Source organism: Carassius gibelio, chromosome B16, assembly GCF_023724105.1.
Source record: "Carassius gibelio isolate Cgi1373 ecotype wild population from Czech Republic chromosome B16, carGib1.2-hapl.c, whole genome shotgun sequence".
Lineage (NCBI taxonomy): Eukaryota > Metazoa > Chordata > Actinopteri > Cypriniformes > Cyprinidae > Carassius > Carassius gibelio.
The window spans coordinates 26139533-26158502 of NC_068411.1; the positions used below are offsets into that span (position 1 = coordinate 26139533).

Below are 18970 nucleotides of genomic sequence, written 5' to 3' on the forward strand. Positions count from 1 at the left end.
TTACTAATTCAGGCCCTTGATTGTAGTTAAAACAATTAAAGAAACTATTTATGAAAAAAATTCTTGACAATATATGCATAGGTTATTAAGCTATACGCAGGATTATAATGCACAATAGTTTAGGAGAGTCTAATATGTCTAATATGAGTCATACCTAACACCTGCAATTGATTTTAAATTCATATTTGTCAGGGAAATAACAGAAAGATGTGTAGTATTTTGGTTCCCCCTTATGACAAGTCTTGCCAGATTCTGTAAAACATTGTCAGTATGCAGATCTAAAGTGATGCAGACCTTTATGGGGCAAGTGTCAAAAGCCATGCGCAAATTCAAGCAAAGCAAGACATAGTAAGCACAAGAAGGCATCTGGCCAGGGAAAGCAACCAAAGCTAGGATCACACAGGGACAAGGACTTAGTGTTAAAAAGGTTTATTTCAACAACTGTCAAGATTTTTTCTCTTCGTAGTTTATATTCCCAAAAAAGTACAAAATAAAACAAGTACATCAAAGGATTAGAAATCACATCAAAACAAAGACACATTGTGTTTTTTCTTTATATCAATCCAAGCATTTTTTCCATATATTTATACATACTCACTGAATTAGTCAGACAAACATCAAAACCTCTCAGTAGCTTTTTCTTTTATGACAACATTTTATATTTTAAACCCCGAATACGTTTTACTTTTTATTCTTTTTTTACAATATACACCAACGCATGCCGTAATAAATTTAGGCAGGGGTAGGTGTGTGTATACATAAGGGCTGGGTCAGGGGCGGGTCGACTACAGGGCAAAGAGACTGCAACAAGGGGGGGGGGCAGGAGGGCGGAGACTGAGTGGGTATGAGGGGCGGGGTTTTTAAAGTTTTCTGTCATGTGGTGATGGTGTGGTGGGTGTGGCTGCTCGGAGCGTCTGCTGCTCGATGATTTAAGTGATCGTGGACGTGGTGGCGTGGGGTGCTTTTGTTTCTGTTCTACATCATGTTGTTCTGCAGCGAGTTTACCTCCGAAGAGTTCTCCTCGCCCAGCACCTTATGGTTCTCGTGCTTAGGGGTGAGCGAGTTCTGGATGTTCAGCGACTCGTCCTCTTTGGGTGGGGGCGCCTTCACGGGGTCCTCCAGCTTGTTCTGGGAATTAGGATCATCCTGGGAAATGACAGTCCAATGTTAGATCTCTGGAACAACCTTAAATTGTTTATTACGTCTCCCACTTTAATGATTTTTTGGAAATTAAATAATGGGCAATTGTAAATTTGTTAAATTATTTAATTAATTAAATTAAATTAATTAAATAATGCTCATAATGTACTACTACATTATAAAAAGTTAAATAAAATAAATAAACCCATTAAAGTATTATAGGGGATGGTTTGAGCATTATTTATTTATTTACTATCATTTGCAAATTATCCAATAAATGGTTAAGTATTTAAAATATAAATAAATAATATTGCTCATTATATCTCCTACGACTTTAAGAAAAAAGTTTTTTAATTACATAATTTGCAATTGTAAAGATATAAAATAAATAAATAAATGTATATTTAGTGTAATGTTAAAAAATATTTTCCACCAAACCAAAAACTAAATTTCTATATTTAGTTAATAAATGTAGTTTTTTACAGGTGTAAAAACATTTAATTAAATTCAAATGATAATAATAAATAAGTAGACACTACTTTTAAAAACACTTTGGCATAACATCCAAATAGTTAGAGTGTGACAGCACTGCGGGAACAGATCTTGCGTCGAATAAATTGATTGATTGCAGTTGGCTGAGGATGTTTTCTCCTCTGGGCAGAGCGGAGGCTGTATGATCCACCCGTCCAGACACACATGCATACATGCAAACCCATCAAAGCTCATACAGCCCCATCCCACACTCCTGTCCCGCCAGTGAACAGGAGAAGCCATGGACTGAAACTCACCTGCCATAGCACTAAAGTCTAGCACACACTCTCTTTCTCTCTCTCTGTGGAATAACCATTTAGTGGCCTTTAATAAATGCAGTAATTGAAACGAATGATACAAAATCGACTTGTTTTAGGGATTACTCGACTCCTTCAGTCCAGTGATAGTGATGCTAACATGTTTTTCCAGGAGAAGCTGACTCTGGTTCTGGTTCCTTGGTGTAGTTGGGTTAAGGCACGAGTGTGACACGTTTTGAACTAGATAGAGACAACTAATGATGATTTACCCATTCAGCGATGACTTAGATTGTAACCTCGGGCAGGACATGGGGATACGCCACCTCCATGGTTACCGGATAGGGGGCGTCCTTTCTTCCGTCAGCATGAAACTAGAAAATGTGCTTTTTATTTGTGGTTGGATGGGGAAGTGGATTATACTTCTCTTGAGACGTTTGAGGGATTTTCTTTGGATATGAAGAGAGTCATGATGGAGATGACTGATGAGTATTTCTTTGCTTTCTTCTTGTCAACATTAGCTATGCTATTAATGAGAAGTGGTGGTCATCATGTTCTTATCATGTAAATGTGTTACTCTTATGCAGTTTCATATTAAGTTTAATTAGACAGTGACACAATGGAGAGATTGCTGACAGGCATTCAAGACTAAGCTTTAATGTGAATCATCCCTATAGTTACTTTTAAATAATCATGTCTATAAATCATACACTACCATTAAAAAATTTGGGGTCAATTTGTTTAAAAAAATTAATTAATAAATGAATTAATACATTTACTCAGCAAGGATGGATTAAATTGATCAAGTTAAAATGTTACAAAAGATTCTATTTCAAGTAAGTGTTCATCTTTTGAACTTTTTAATCAAAGAACTCGCCACAAAAAAAATTCCCAACAATAATTCGAAATGTTTCTTGAGCAGCTAATTAGCATATTAGAATGATTTCTGAAGGATCATGTGGAACTGAAGACTGAAGTAGTGATGCTGAGAATTCAGATTAACCATCACAGGAATAAATAACATTTTAAAACACATTGAAATACAAAACTAGTTGTAGTAATATTTTTACTGTATTTTTGATCAAATAAGTACAGCCTTGCTGAGCAACAGACTGCTTTTTTTTTTTTTGCAGTAAACTGCAAAGCTTTGAGGAAGTACACGGAGATGACGAGACAGGAACAAGAAAGGGAGAATCAGAGCTTGACTGGTATATATATCACAAAACTATAGTGGACAGAGGGACAAAGGGCACATGGGAATGGAGCAGAGGGTCCACACTCATATTCTGTGAATTAAGTTAAAATGTTCATTGCATGTATTTAAATCTGGAAAGTGTTGAGGAGAGGGATCAAAACTAGCGATTAGATGGACAGATCCAGCTTCTTCGGTGTAGCGTGGTCCATGTGTTGTCTTAAAGAGATTCACCCAAAAATTAACATTATGACTTACTTTCTTCTGTGGAATGCAAAATGTTTGCTATTTGGTCACCAACATACTTTAAAAATATCTTCTTCTGTGTTCCACAGATGAGTCAGTCAGGTTTGGAACAACACATGAGGCTAACATTTTTGAACGGACCTCTTACTTTAAGTCGTCAAAATCACTGACTGAAGAATATTCAGCTATATCTGACCTTTCCTCTCTAGTTTATACATGGTCTATTAAATTCCAAAACATCTGTCAAGTCACAGAGGGTTTAGGTATGTGTGTGGAGTGAGCGAGCGAGCGTGTGTGTGTGTGTTTTGGCTGCTAGCCAGAGCCGGGCTCTTTTACTCAAGCGGATATCGATCCGTGGAGCAGTAGCTCTGAGCTGAAGGTAATAAAGAGGCCTTGACTGTCCACATTTTGTCCCTCCTCCCCTTCTTGTCCTGAGAGATTCCTCATTTCATAGCATGCTTTTCATTTTCAGGAGTGTTTTCTCTGCGGTGATGAGCTCCAAGCCTCCACGCGGCCGGAAGAGACAATCAATTTTGGTGTTGTAAATTGTCTGAAGGTCATGGAGTGTTTGAAAGGAATTGAAGAATTTATCTCATTTTTGATCTCATACAGGCATATTATATTTCTGCAGGCAACTCTAGTTGAAACAATATACACCCACAGATGTGAATTCCACCAATGGATGATTATAATATTCTTTCAAGGGACATTCACCTAGAAATAATTTACTCATCCTAATGTTGTTCCAAACCTGTATAACTTTCTTCTGTAGCTGTTCTCTAATAAACCCATTTTCTTCATAATTTTTGTCAAAACTAATTCAAATATGGATCACTTTTGTGGTGCTTTTTTTTTAAATCATATTAAATTTAAAAGAAAAAAAAGTAATCCAGGTTTGGAACGACATAATGATGAATAAATGTTGACAGAACTTATATTTTTGGGTGAATTATTCTTTTAGAACTTGAAATGGACCATACTGTTAGTTTGGATTCACTATGATGATGATGATGATGATGATAAGAAGGGCCAGGATTGGTCAGTACAGTTTGATTGACAGGAGAACAGCACAATGAAAGGAGAGCTGCTGTCTTTTGGGCGGAGCTGTGGGGTTGTAAGTCTTACCTCACATTCGGGCTCCTCTTTGGTCTTACACTCCCAGGTGTATCTGCTCATGGTTTTCTGAGGGGTGGGGGCATTGAGAGGATTATATACCTCATAAATATCATTTCCATTCAGAATGAGACGGAGATAGAGACTAAGACAGAAAGGAACAGGGAAAGACAGACAGAAGGACAGGGAAAGGTCCTTTTGTGTATAAGATCCTCCAGTGGTGAGACTAGAGACACTGAATGGACAAGTATTTTTCCTCCTTAGAGCCACTTATCTTGAATATTTAAATTGTTATTATTATTGTTTGCTTTACTCAAGTATTAGCATTGTGGGACTATGCCTAGGGCCTTTAAGGTCTTTAGGTTTTCAACTCTGAGGCCAAAAATATACATACATTTACTGTGTGCTGGAAGCGATAGATAACACACACACGTAAATGAAAATTCTGTCATTATTTACAAACCCTAATGTTGTTCCAAATATCCCATTTTATCATTTTAAATTTCAAATATCACAAAGATATCAAACAAATGGTTAAAAAATATCTGAAATGTAGAACACAAGGCATTGTATAATAAAAATTATACAACGTGTGCGTATGTTTTCATTTTATGGCATATATATCTCTCTCTCTCTCTCTCTCTCTCTCTCTATATATATATATATATATATATATATATATATATATATAGATATATATATTTTTTAAATATTTCCTTTTGTGTTTCATGGAATAAAATAACTTATAAGTTTGGAAAAAACAGCATGTTGAGTCAGTTATGACAGAATTTTATTTTTGGGGTATACTATACCTTTAAAAAAAATAACCTTGACTTGCACTACTATATATATATATATATATATATATATATATATATATATATATATATATATATATATATATATATATATATATATATATATATATGTATATGTATAATTTTTTCTAATTATAATCAATATTATTTTTTTTTAAATCCTGAGTTCATGTACTAAAGACATTGAATACATGTCCCTTTTGCCCAAAGGTTTACCCAAAAAAGCACTAAAAAGTAGTTACTTTGATCTGACTGATGCATCCAAGCTGGAATTGATGGCAACTGCTTGGATGGGTATATGCAATATAGATGTTATACATATTGAGGGTTTTTGAGACTGTTTTTATTAAACAATCCACCATTGGGCTGTAGTAAACATAATATGATGAGGGTCTCAAAAATGCTAATATCCTTTCTATTGCAAAAATACTGTATTTTCCATTGGTTTCCATTGCAATAATGTATTTTCCAAGTAACATCAGATTTGAAAAGAGAAGAAAGCTGTGTTATGGTTATCCCACAGAAGAGAACGACGTTCGTGTTAGATCTACATCTACCCATGCGGCAGACATGTTAGCCAAGTGTTACTCCTTCTATCGGCAGCAGTGAGACGTTGCATCTCAGATGTTTATCCTGCATTTTTCACTCAACACTTCATTGGTTGGTGAGATCTGGCACAGAGAGAGCCCACTCACCCTCTCGTCTTTCTGAACCAGGATAAACGAGTGAAACGACAGACATGTATATTAATGCGATGCAGTGAACAAGCAGCAGCAGATCACCGGACCACTAGGAGGCCCGTGTGAAGAGTCAATCATGCAGCGGTGCAGAGGAAGAGAGAAGGGGAGCAGGGGGAGGGCGAGAGGGGAGGAGGGTGGCGTGGGTGGGCGCTCTCAGCAGAGTCCAAGGTCTGCAATCAGGATACAATGCTGAAACCAGAGATGCTGCCATTAACTCATCCTTAAAAATCTGTCATTGTGTGATCGCTTATCATGTTTGATGTAAACTGCGACTAAGATATCTGAGAGGCTATCCTTATTTATTTTATCGTCCGTTCTATTTGCTGTTTTTCAGAATCAATCAATTCAACAAATATTAAACATTTAAATAGTTTTAATCACAAACTATGTATTAATTGTAATTAATATTAATAATAAATTTAATTCATATTATTTTGAAATATCTTTACTTAAATTCTAATATATTTATAAAAAATCAATCTATAAAAATTATTAAATAATAATAAAGAAATTACATTACTGCCATCTTTAATGCAAAATGAAATCAACACATAAAAAATAAATTACAATTAATAAAAATCTTAATTACTATATTTCATAAAATAAAATGAATGCAAATGTTTCAAAAAATTTTAAAACATACATTATTATTCACACCTAAATTGAAGAAATATATTAAAAAACTGATTTTAAAAAATCATCCACACCAAAACTACAGATTTACTGGCAAATAAATAAAATTCTGATTTATATATATATATATATAAAAAATTACATTATTAATAATTAAACAAAAAATTATTAAAATCATTTTATCGACTCAAACTCGCAACCTCTCACGCATAAAACAAGAAATATTCCTTTCAACTAGGACCTAGAATCACCTATAGCCAAAATCCAAAAGGTGCAAATGAATTTACTCAACCCTGTTGCTTGCATTTACATTTAATACACATGGTCTGGGTGTGTATGTATATGTATGTGTCAGGGGAGAACATGTCTTCCAGGTCTGCGCTGTTAAAGAGTGCGTCTTCAGGCTAGACTATCCGCTCATCACTAGAGACACGGTGGGACAGATGGATGGCCTGTCGGACAGAAGCTGACAGACTCAGGTCAGCCACAGCACCGAGCCTCACCATTAATGGAGCATCCAAAGTGGCATTCGCAAAAAAACTAAACGCCAGCTTTTTTTGCCGTTTCCCGGTTACTCTGTTGCTATGGTAACAACTGTTGCCTCAGTAACCACACTCCTATCTGAGAGCAGACCTTTTCAGTGGAGAAAACACTCCCATCTCTCTGTGCGCTGTGCACCCCCTCCCTTACCAAAGGTTACGCTCGGGGTCCATGCAGAGAGGGGACGGAGGGGGAGAGGAAAGAGAAAGACGAGAAACACGTTACCTGACAGATAATGTTATCATAGTAAGCCAAAGCACGGGCATGAGGGAGGTTAGGAGGGGTGTCGCAAAGTTTCCTTACATTTGGATGGGAGCCCTCAGCGATGGTGGACAACGAGAAATTATCATTGTGGTGCTCCGAGGAAGGACGGTACTTACTGCTGCGAGGTCGAGGAGAGGGGGAGGCGGGAAAAAAAGGGAAAAAGAAGAAGAGAGGTGGAATGGAGGGAGCATTGTGGGAAAATGAGAGGTATAGAGAGAAAAGGACACAGTGGAAAATACAGGGGTTATGAGGGACAGAGAAGAGAAAGAGAATAAGAGAAGAGAACATTAGTGCAATTCTATAGGACTGCTTTGGAGGCAGAAGTTTAGACACACATTCAGTACACGACCTGTGATGCAACATACCACATGACAAATCACGCCTTTTTCTCAAATTCAACACATATTAAACTCTTTTCAAAATATTAGAAAATTCTAGACATTTCATCACCATTAAATGACCTCATATGAATGATTAATTTAAGCTTCCTGCACAGGCTTATGTGTAGGTCACAGTTTCTTCCCATTTCCTTCTAGACTCTTCCTGTTCTTACTGTTCTCAAATAAGTTAACTAAAACCATCCCTACTTCTTGTGGTGTGAACACGCCAAAAAGCAGGTACTTCCGCCAATAGTTCTATAGGAAATATATGAAAAGGTTCCTCAGGTGCAAAAGCCCCTATATATATTAAAGGGTTACTCCGCCCCAAAATGAACATTTTGTCATTTATCACTTACCTCCATGTTGTTCCAAATCCGTAAAAGCACAGTTTGTCTTCAGAACACATTTTAAGATATTTGGGATGAAAACCTGGAGGCTGTCCCATTGACTGCCAAGTAATTAACAGTGTCAAGGTCCATAAAAGGTATGAAAAGTCATCATCAGAATACTCCATCTGTCATCAGACATGCAAATTTGGTTATGTGAAGCGACAGGAACATTCCTTTGTCAATGGTCTCCTCTTACGCTCCACAGCACCGTGCTGCGTGTGCTCTTCTGTGTCCTCCGCGCCACAAGGATGCGCTGTTTTATTCCAAATCAAAGCTAAATACACATAATGAACAGCGCATCCTAGTCTCAAGCCTCCAGGTTTGCATCCGAAATAACTTTAATTGTGTTCCAAAGACGAACTGAGCTATTATGGGTTTGGAACGACATGGGAGTGAGTGATTAATGACAAACTTTTCATTTTGGGGTGGAGTAACCCTTGAAATGTACATACATTTTTTTTTTTTTTAATGAAAGTATTATTTTTATTTAGCAAGGACAAATTAAATTGTTCAAGAGTAAATACTGTTACATTGTTTCAAATAGAATTTCTACCAAATCAGCATATTGGAACGATTTCTGAAGCAACATGAGTTTTGACATTACAGTAATAAATCACATTTTACAATGTATTAAAATAGCAAACAGTTATTTTAACTTGTGAGAGATTCACAGACATTAAAACATTAAAATAATCTTTCAGGCCATTAACATTTAAATGGTCTAGTGTAGGTCACTGGATGGTTTTGGTGTTTTAGAGTCACCACATGATGTAAATTTGAGTCCTAAACTGAGAATTAATAGAATAAACATCCTCTCCCTTCTCTTTTTTGGCTGTAAAAAATCCCATCCCTTTCTATATGATGGGAAGATTTGATCTTGTTTAGCGCTGAGTGAATTCGAGCACATTTACTTGTATCAGATGGAGAGGTGGGCGTCTGATGTATTCATGACTAGTCTCATCTGTAGCACTGCTGCATCTATTTTTCCTCTTCCTCCATCACTCTCACCTCCAAACATGGCCACCCTCCTCTGCAGACTTATAAAACTCTGTTTCTGCTTTTTTCCCCTCATAATTTTCCTTCTATTCTTTGAGGAGGGTGTGTGCTATTTAATTCCTGGCCCTAGCTTCCACCCCCACACCCCCCTGGGTCTCACAGCTGTATGTAGGTCAGCTGGCCCCTCCTCCCCCTCACACTGCCCTACTTTCAGCTGTAGCTCCTGTGACATCATGCAGTCTGCCCGCTGCTAGCGCAGTACGCTAAACATTAGTGCGCCATCCACTCACTGCATTATTTGGTCCAATTAGCAGCTGCACAATCGTAACGCTAACACTTTTCAGGGAATTAAAAATGCTCCGGACATCACAAAAAATGTTATGCACTGTTTTGTTTCTCTCAGCTAAACATTTATTTTTGTATTGCTTTACCCTGTTGTAAAATACAGCTTAAAGTTGGGTTGCTGGTCTCAGTAGGTTTAAAGGTACAGGTGCTTCTCAGTAAATCAGAATGTCATGGAAAAGTTCATTTCAGTAATTCAACTCAAATTGTGAAACTCGTGTATTAAATAAATTCAGTGCACAAAGACTGAAGTAGTTTAAGTCTTTGGTTCTTTTAATTGTGATTAGCTCACATTTAACAAAAGGCACCAATTCACTCAACATCTCAACAAATTAGAATATGGTGACATGCCAATCAGCTAATCAACTCAAAACACCTACAAAGGTTTCCTGAGCCTTCAAAATGGTCTCTCACCCTTCACAAGGAGGATAAGCCACAAACATTCATTGTCAAGGAAGCTGGCTGTTCACAGAGTGCTGTATCCAAGCATGTTAACAGAAAGTTGAATGGAAGGAAAAAGTGTGGAAGAAAAAGATGCACAACCAACCGAGAGAACCACAGCCATATGATGATTGTCAAGCAAAATAGATTCAAGAATTTGAGTGAAATTCACAAGGAATGAGCTGAGGCTGAGGCCAAGAGATCAAGAGGACACCACACACAGACATGTAAAGGAATTTGGCTACAGTTGTCGTATTCCTCTTGTTAAGCCACTGAACCACAGACAGCGTCAGAGGCATTTTACCTGAGCTAAGGAGAAGAAGAACTGGACTGTCCACTGCCCAGTAATCCAAAGTCCTCTTTTCAGATGAAAGCAAGTTTTGTATTTCATTTGGAAACCAAGGTCCAAGAGTCTGGAGGAAGGATGGAGAAGCTCATAGCCCCAGTTGCCCCAGTCCAGTGTTAAGTTTCCATAGTCTGTTATGATTTGGGGTGCAATGTCATCTTCTGATGTTGGTCCATTGTGTTTTTTGAAAACCAAAGTCATGGCACTTGTTTAGAAATTTTGGAGTACTTCATGCTTCCTTCTGCTGAGCAGCTTTTTAAGGATGGTGATTTAATTTTTCTGCAGGATTTGGCAAAATGACTATGGTGTTTTGTGTGCTTGACTGGCCAGGAAACTCACCAGACCTGAACTGTATTGTCAAGAGGAAACCTGGGCTTCCATACCACCTCAGCAGTGCCACCAACTGATCACCTCCATGCCACGCAGAATTGAGGCAGTAATTAAAGCAAAAGGATCCCATATCAAGTATTAACTACATGTACAGTAAATGAACATACTTTCCAGAATGCCAACAGTTTACTAAAAATGTTTAATTTTTTTTTTTTTAAATTCTTCTATGAAGTATTCTAATTTGTTGAGATAGTTAATTGGAGGATTTTTGTTAAATGTGAGCCAAAATCATCACAATTAAAAGAACCAAAGACAAACTACTTCAGTCTGTGTGCACTGAATTTATTACACAAGTAATTAATACACAAGTTTCACAATTTGAGTTGAAATGACTGAAATAAACAAACTTTTCCATGACATTCTAATTTATTGAGAAGCACCTGTATGCTGCCCTACAAAGGCATAAGACCTTAATAATGACTTTAAAGTTTATTTTATTTTGTCCAGCCAAATTCATTCTAGGTAGGACACTGTACATTTAACAGTTAGATGTTTTATTAATGAAAATAATCTTCATTAAAAATTGTGAGCTCAAATTAGATTTTTACTCCTATTTTGAAGTTAATGTACTCTGCCTTTGCATTGTCTGCAAAACGTGAGAAGTCACACCAAGGCAAAAAGCAGTAACTTCCACATCATAAATATTTGGTTGATGATCACCATTAACAAAATCTTTATAGTAACAACTGCGTGATAATGGGCTGTCTCATATAGGCTATTACAAGCAGACTTAAAGTGAAACATGAGTGGATACCATAGGTACCAATTTATTTGCTATGCTCAGTAACGTAAAAGAATGCTAGACATATCATAATTGCTTTTATATTGGTTTGTATGTATTATATCTTTAAATGCTATTCACGATTACGTATTGCTGCCAAGGTATCTGGTCTTTACAGTGCTTTGTAATATGGAGCTGTTTGGTAGATCGCTATCTATCTAATATGTTTGTCTACAACGTAATTAAAATGCAGCAGACTTTAATGGACAGTAAAACAAAGGCAGAACACTATATAACTCCAAGCCGGCACCGTAACTTCATATTGACATGCGGCTAAACAAAGTCAGAATGACGTAACTCAATTTGAGCATTCCAAACAAAGTGAAAGAGCAGTAACTGGTGTTATGCGGTGCTCTGCCTTGGTTTCTCCAGGGCTTTTCGAAGTAACGGTTGAGACAACCCAAAATTTTTTTGGAAAAACAACGAGATTGACTCAAGATACTTATACACATGATAAAGGATGTCTTGAATGTTCCAAAAATATCAATAACTTATTTGAAAAAATCTAAGTTACTGTCTTTTGCTTTGCATGGCAGAATAGTCATCTCTCATCCTTTACTCACCTGTTCCAAACCTGTCAATTTCTTTCTTTTGCTCAAAACAAAAGAAGATATTTTTGAATTTGAAGAGTTTCTGGTAGCTACAGTATTGTTTCCAATAATGTAGAAGTCAATGGATACCAGCAACCTGTTTGGTTACCAACATTCCTCAAATTATCTTCTTTTGTAAAATGAAAGAAAGAGGGTTGGAACAACATTGAACATCCATTTTTGGATCGATTTTGGGGTCTCTTAAAGCTGGTTTTCCTGCTTTCCAGGCTGGTTTAATTGTTTAACTTTTAATAAATCTCTAAAATCCATCTGAAACCAGCCAACAAAACAGGTTTGACTAGGCAAGCAGGTTCATTTCCAACCCAAACAAACATTTAAATATAAAAAGTGTATTTTGAATTGCAAAACTACAAATCAAAATTTTGTAATAATTGTAACAATTTTACAATTATTTGAAAAAGGTCTCTTATGCACTCCAAGGCTGAATTTATTTGATAAAAAATACAATAAAAATAGTAATACTCTGAAAGATAATTACAATATAAAAGACCTGAAAGATTATTATTTTTTTGTTTAAAATGTTTATTCAGCAAGGATGTTAAATTGATTGAAAGTGACATTTTCGACAGACAGGAAAACATTTCTATTTCAAATGCTGTAGGTTGATTTTCTATTCATCAAAGAATCCTGAAAAAAATATTAAAGCAGCAAAATCTCCACAAAAATATTAAGAAGCACAACTGTTTTCACAAATGATCAATAACTACAGTATTATTAGTAATTAATACATTTATAATCATAACTGATAATAATTATAATTTGATAGACACCAAATCGGCATATTAGAATGATTTCTGAAGGATCATGTGACACTAAAGACTGGACCGTAATGATGCTGAAAACTTTAAAATCACAAGAATAAATTACATTTTAAAATATATATTACTTCAAAACACTTATTTTAAATTGCAATAATATTTAACAATATTACCATCTTCAGTCTTGGTGAGCATAAAATACTTTTGAAAACTTTTAAAAAACATGAACATGGTGTACAGGTATATGCCTAAGGAAGGTCATGAGATTGAACTGTTGCTATTTAAATAGCTACACAAATATTTGGCAAGCTTTCCTGTGTGAGATTTATTTGTTCCTAATTCTACCGCACAACATGAGCTTTTAAAGCATTTAATCCATAAACCCTTCCACTTTGTCTTACTTTCTCTAAATATCAGTCTCACTCAGGCCAGAGTCTCACCTGCGCTTGCGCAACTTGTTATTCTCGGTCTTGAGCACGTGCAGCTTCTTGGCAAAGCAAACGACGATCATGAAGAGCAGGAGCACCATGAAAGCGGAGGCCCCGATGGCGATGCACATTACCTGGAACTCCGTGATGACCGATTCACAGCGGGCACCCTTGTGCCACATGTAGTCCTGGATGTTGCACCTGCAACACAGAGAAAGGCAAATATATGTAAGCCTTTCCCAGCAAATTGATCATTCGTTTGTATTTCCAGAAACAGATTTCAATGCAATGGTCAAAAGCTAATTTTGTATAAAATGAATGCGTTTCATAGCAGTTCTTTCAAATGTGCTAACTGCAAATAAAATAACTGTAAAATGTATTGTGAACAAACAGCAACATCAACTGAATGCATGTGGTATTTCCACTGTAAATCCAAATACATGAGCCTTTTCTTTTGAGCGATATTAATTTGTTTTGCATCAGTCTTGGCAATATTAATTTGCTGTTCAGAAAACATCACTCTATGCTGACATTATCCCAGGCGTTGGCCTCTGATGTTTAGCAGTTCCTGGTTCAAGACCAGCAGGTTTTAGGGGCCAGTGCAGAGCCAATTTTTCCGCCTCTTCTCCAATGAAAACAACCTGGAGCAACATGGCTCTTACTGGGATTCGTTTAGCAGACAATACCACGCCAACACGCACTCATTTTTGAAATGAGTAACACTTTTAACACACTATATTAAAACACACAGGAGACACACTATTTTTAATCCTTATTGGCTTCCCAAAAATGTGCTTTGATTCTCCGTGTAGTCTCTGGTTCCATATGAATTATTCATGGGGGCTCAGTGCATCTTCTACACCAAGGGCAAGTTAAAATTCTCCGCCCTTCAGCATTTTTACCATTCATTTTTTGCAGACACCTAGGTGGATGACAAGTTCACTGCCTTTACCTTACTGTAAGTTTCTTCTACACTGCATTAGACTGGATTTAACAGCAGTTCTGAACTTGTCCCAGAAGTAATAAAGTCGGTGAACTAACTTCAAAGACTGTCAGGATTTGGCATATTAAAACTCAGTGGCATTTGTATTAAAAATCCAATAAGGCAATCCAGTGTCACAATATTATGTTTAAGTGTGTATGAAAATGCTGCTTCCAAAAAAGGTTGCAGAACGCAGGGGTTTGCATCTTGGTTTTGTCACGAATAGAAGCACACGGGCATCTGCATGCTCTCCATCAGCTTCCTAAACTATTCCATCTCTCTTTTGTGCACATAACAATAGGTTTGAGGACAGACCAGCAAACATCATCAAAGGTGCAGATTGAAGGATGAAATCTAAAATATTAATAAATAAATTTAATATTTTATAAATTATAATAGAATATAACATGAATTATGTATATATAAATTGAAGTTTGTATTTAGAATGATTTAAAATAATTTACATAATTAGAAAAAATATATATAAATAAAATATATATATTAAATTATAGAATATTTTGATTACATTATAACTTCAAATACTATACAATTTATAAAATATATATAAAAAATCTGATTGGTATATGCCATTTTTGATGTTTCTCTAAGAACATGTCCTTCTCGGGCAAATCACATTAGGCGTGAAATGCACATAGTAAAGAGCTTGGATGCTCGGTCATCGTGCAGATAATCGTGGGAAAGACAGCTACAAATAGCTGGAGAAGGCAAGAACCCTATTGAAGAAAAACAGATGTATAATAAACCACAAATCCGATGATAACCGAAACATTTGCAAGCAATCAAACGCAAATGATCTGCAAAGACTGCAACCCTGGGCCCTTCTCTCTCCCTCAACCACATCCACATCTGCAAACACACTCAAATGTAAATGTCTATAATGAAAGGAAGTCGTCTTCATTCACAGTCATGGTGGTCATGGTGGGGGGGGGGGGGTCTAAGGTTTCATTCCTTTTCACTACAGCATCCTGTATGCCCCTTTGTGCCTGCGCCAACCCCGAGAGAGACAAGGGAGAGCAGGGCTGGCGTGGTGCCACAGAGGGCATTCAATCCCAGGAGGGAGAGCGAGGTGACGGGCGTGTTGATGTGAGCGTGCATTTAAATGCACCCTTACAGTGGGCTGTGTAAAGCATCCCCTCAGCTGTTTCTCATCCACCCTCCCAGATCTCAACACTCTCTTAATCGTGTTTGTTTCATAAGCAAAACTTTGCATGCTATCTGAATTACATTCTGCACTCATTCTCTTGCCTGTTTTCCAACCCAACGCACTTTTCAGGGCTTTTAGTCAAGATCTTTCTTTCTTTCCTGCAGTCTTTTGTTCCTATTTCTCTCTCATGTTTATAGCTTCAAAACCTTCTGACTGCATTAGTAGTCCAAAGTGTAATGCAGTGGTTCCCAAACTTTTTCAACTCACGGCTCACACAACCAAACATATATGTTTGAGTGGCCCACTGCAAAAAAATTAACTGACCCCGCTCGCTACTGTTGGGTTAATAACTTAGTACTCAGAAGCTAGATTGTTAACTGTCTATATTGAATGAACTAGGGCTGTGCGATATGGACATAAAAAAACACCTATCGCAATTTCTTTGATCAATTTTGTGATTTCGATTTTAATCAAAATTTTGACACACACAGATATGCTTTACAGTCATAAATGCTTTCAGGATTGAATTTGAAACATATTTCCAAAAGAAAACCAATTAGAGCTTTATCAAAAAGTTGTAACGTCTCTAGAACAGACATAAGTCAAAATAATCACTATAGTAAAGGTGTAACAAAATTTCTAGACTTATGGCAAAAACATATATATAAATAAATCCCGTGTCCAGGGACATTTTTTCTTTTTTGCCATGCATTGTTCATAGAGTTCATTAATTGTAGCGGTGCCTCATGTGTTGAAATAGATTTGTTATACATTATACAGGTTCACTCAAGGACTACTCCGTTTGTAGTGCGTATGAAGAATGTGTATGTGGTGCAGAAGCAGCAGCGAGAACGCGTTATTGTAACGTTAAAGCATATTAAAATGCACGAACGCGAAACCGGCCCGCAGGTTGAAAACCACTGGTGTAATGCAATTAGTCATATTCATCCCATGCAAGCTGTTGTCTCAAACGGAGCCTACAGCAATGAACTTGTTTACCCAAAATTAATATTATGTGAAATAAAGCTAAGTAAAAGCTATATTCTATAAAGTATAAAGAACATCTGATATAACTGCAACTGAAAGGCTAAGTGAGTTTGTGTGTTTGATTTCAGAAACACAGACCAGATTACAAAACACAAGCCACCAGGCTACTTAACTAGCTTAAAGGAATAGTTCACCCAAAAATGAAAATTCGATCATAATTTACTCACTCTAATGTTGTGACTTTCTTTCTTCTGTGGAGCACAAGAAAGAAAAACATCTCTTCCTTTTCATCCATACAATGAAAGTCAAGAGGGTCTAATGTTGTTTGGACAGAAGAATGAATGTCGTACAGGTTTGGAGCAACATGAGAGAGAGGGTACAATGAGGGGAGAAAAAAATGCGTGTAGAAACAATTTTCACAAAAAAATTCCTCACTCGGAAATTTTCAACAATTTTTTTTTTAAAAAGTAGAAGTACTTCAATAGTATTTTCTTGTAAAACAAATCTGTTTTATTTATATCTTAGAAAAATCATACATTTTCATACATTGTGAGAATTCAAGTGAAATCGCCATTTTAAATGTTATTTTAAATTATGTTTTCGATTAAGAAATACAATTCTCTTGATTTCAAATTTTACACAGATTCAGATGACACTGAATAACATCTTTCAAAAAAGATAACTACAACTTTTTATCTCACCATTCTGACTTTTTACATTTGCAATTTGTGTTATAAATTCAGAATTTCAACATATAAACTAGCAATTGCAAGAAAGAAGTCTTTATTTCTCGCAATTGCAAGTTTATATCTCACAATTCTGAGAAAAACTTCAAAATTGCACAAAAGTCACAATTGTGAGATAAAAAGTCACAATTGCCATCTTTTATTTTTTATTCAGTGGTGGAAACAGGCTTCCATATTTATAATGTTAAGCAGAATGTACTATTTACCCGTATACATTATAACTATATTATCTATCATCTCTTTATTTTAAGGTACAGTTTTTTTTTTTTTTTTTTTAAAGCACGTTTTTTTTTACAAGGTAAAGGATGACATTTTTTTTATAAAATGTTACATTTGGTTTTACTCTGAAAGAGCATTGTTTAGCAGCATGACTATGCTGGAATTGTTGGTCTAAGCTAGATGAGGGTTGAATTTGTGCCGTTAATCTCTGTGTATAAATACACACATTTTATGAAGCTGCCGTGTGGACAGATGGTCTGGCTAAGACTGTGTTTGGGTGTACATGTGTGTGTGTGTGTGTGTGTCTGGCATGCAGTGCTGAGATGGATGGATGCCAAACAGCCCCAGCTGAGCAGTAGCAAGCAGCAGTTGAAACAGATGTAGTGATGACATGTCATTCAATCACTAATATCTCTTAAGAACAAACCTCCCCTCTGTTCCCCTCCATTTCACCACTTCTCTCTCTTTCTCTACTCTGCCATCTCTTCCTCTCTCAAGAACAACATAAATACAGATCGTTTTACTTTTGTCTGTATGTTGCAATAATAAATGTCAGGACATCTTCTCTGTTAGCAAAAATACTGTATGCATAAGATAAGGGTGACTGCACTTTTTTTTTTTTTTTTACAATAAAATGCTGCAAAACCAACGTGATGCAAAAGTGATAATTTTTTACTATTATTATTATTTTTTTTTTATGTATGATGCATGAAAAAAACATTGTACCCAATATCATGGCCATCCTTAACTATCTAACATTTTGTCAAATTGGTGGCTAATTTTAATGAATTTTTACAATATCATTTGTATCTTTCATACAATCTGCTTGTGCTTGAGTGATGTTAATGTTTAGGTGTGCACTTCATGCTTACTTTTTTTATTATTATTAAGTTTTCATGCTATTCACATTGTAGGTTTCCTGTGAAATTGGGTTGGAAAATCCAGTTCACTCTTGATTCCAAATTACCAGTATGTATTATATAGCAAATCTCATCTGCTTGAGTGCTGTATAATCAAAAAATGTAAACTACATTAAATTGCTAAACATATGTTGTAATTGTAGTTGTTGTCAACTACTTTTTTATTTTGTTGCAGAATGTAACAATATTTTCACCCAGCTCCTTTAATGAAGTTGTATACATAAGTATGTACTTTATCTGCATACATACAGTATTCATATGGGTGATATATATATATATATATATATATATAAAATGGGTGATATATATATAAAATGGGTGATATATATATGGGTGAGGATTCAGCAATATCACTGATAGTGCTACACAGTCATTTTTAGCAGATGGATTCTTTTTAAGGTGACCAATAGTAAGTGCAGGCTATTTTACATGGTACACTGATAGTGGTACAATATTTTTGTCACCTCTTTCCCATTAAAAATGATCTGGGAACTCACAATGACCAAGTAAAATGGCTTTTAGAGAGATTTTGTAAAGCTTGGCACTGCACAGCCTCTTAATTGGGTGTCAGTGCAGCTCTTCATCCTAAACACAGCAACATCAAGAGCTGCAACCCTT

At 36.0% G+C, this 18970-nt stretch overlaps 1 protein-coding gene across 8 annotated transcripts in view; it reads right to left on the reverse strand.

Moving 5' to 3' along the window:
* Positions 1-413: 413 nt before the first annotated feature.
* LOC127975476 (chondroitin sulfate proteoglycan 5-like) overlaps positions 414-18970 on the reverse strand; it is a 32013-nt gene continuing 13456 nt past the window's right edge. Inside the window, exons 3-6 of one of the 8 annotated variants that reach the window (XM_052579605.1) lie at positions 13346-13534; positions 7511-7586; positions 4489-4545; positions 414-1146 (exon numbers count right to left, since the gene is read on the reverse strand). In XM_052579605.1, coding sequence (XP_052435565.1) covers positions 976-1146; positions 4489-4545; positions 7511-7586; positions 13346-13534 — 493 coding nt within the window. In that variant the 3' untranslated portion in view covers positions 414-975. Of the gene's footprint in view, positions 1147-4488; positions 4546-7432; positions 7590-13345; positions 13535-18970 lie in introns of all 8 variants that reach the window. The other 7 variants (XM_052579599.1, XM_052579598.1, XM_052579604.1 and 4 more) reach the window with 7 other exon arrangements.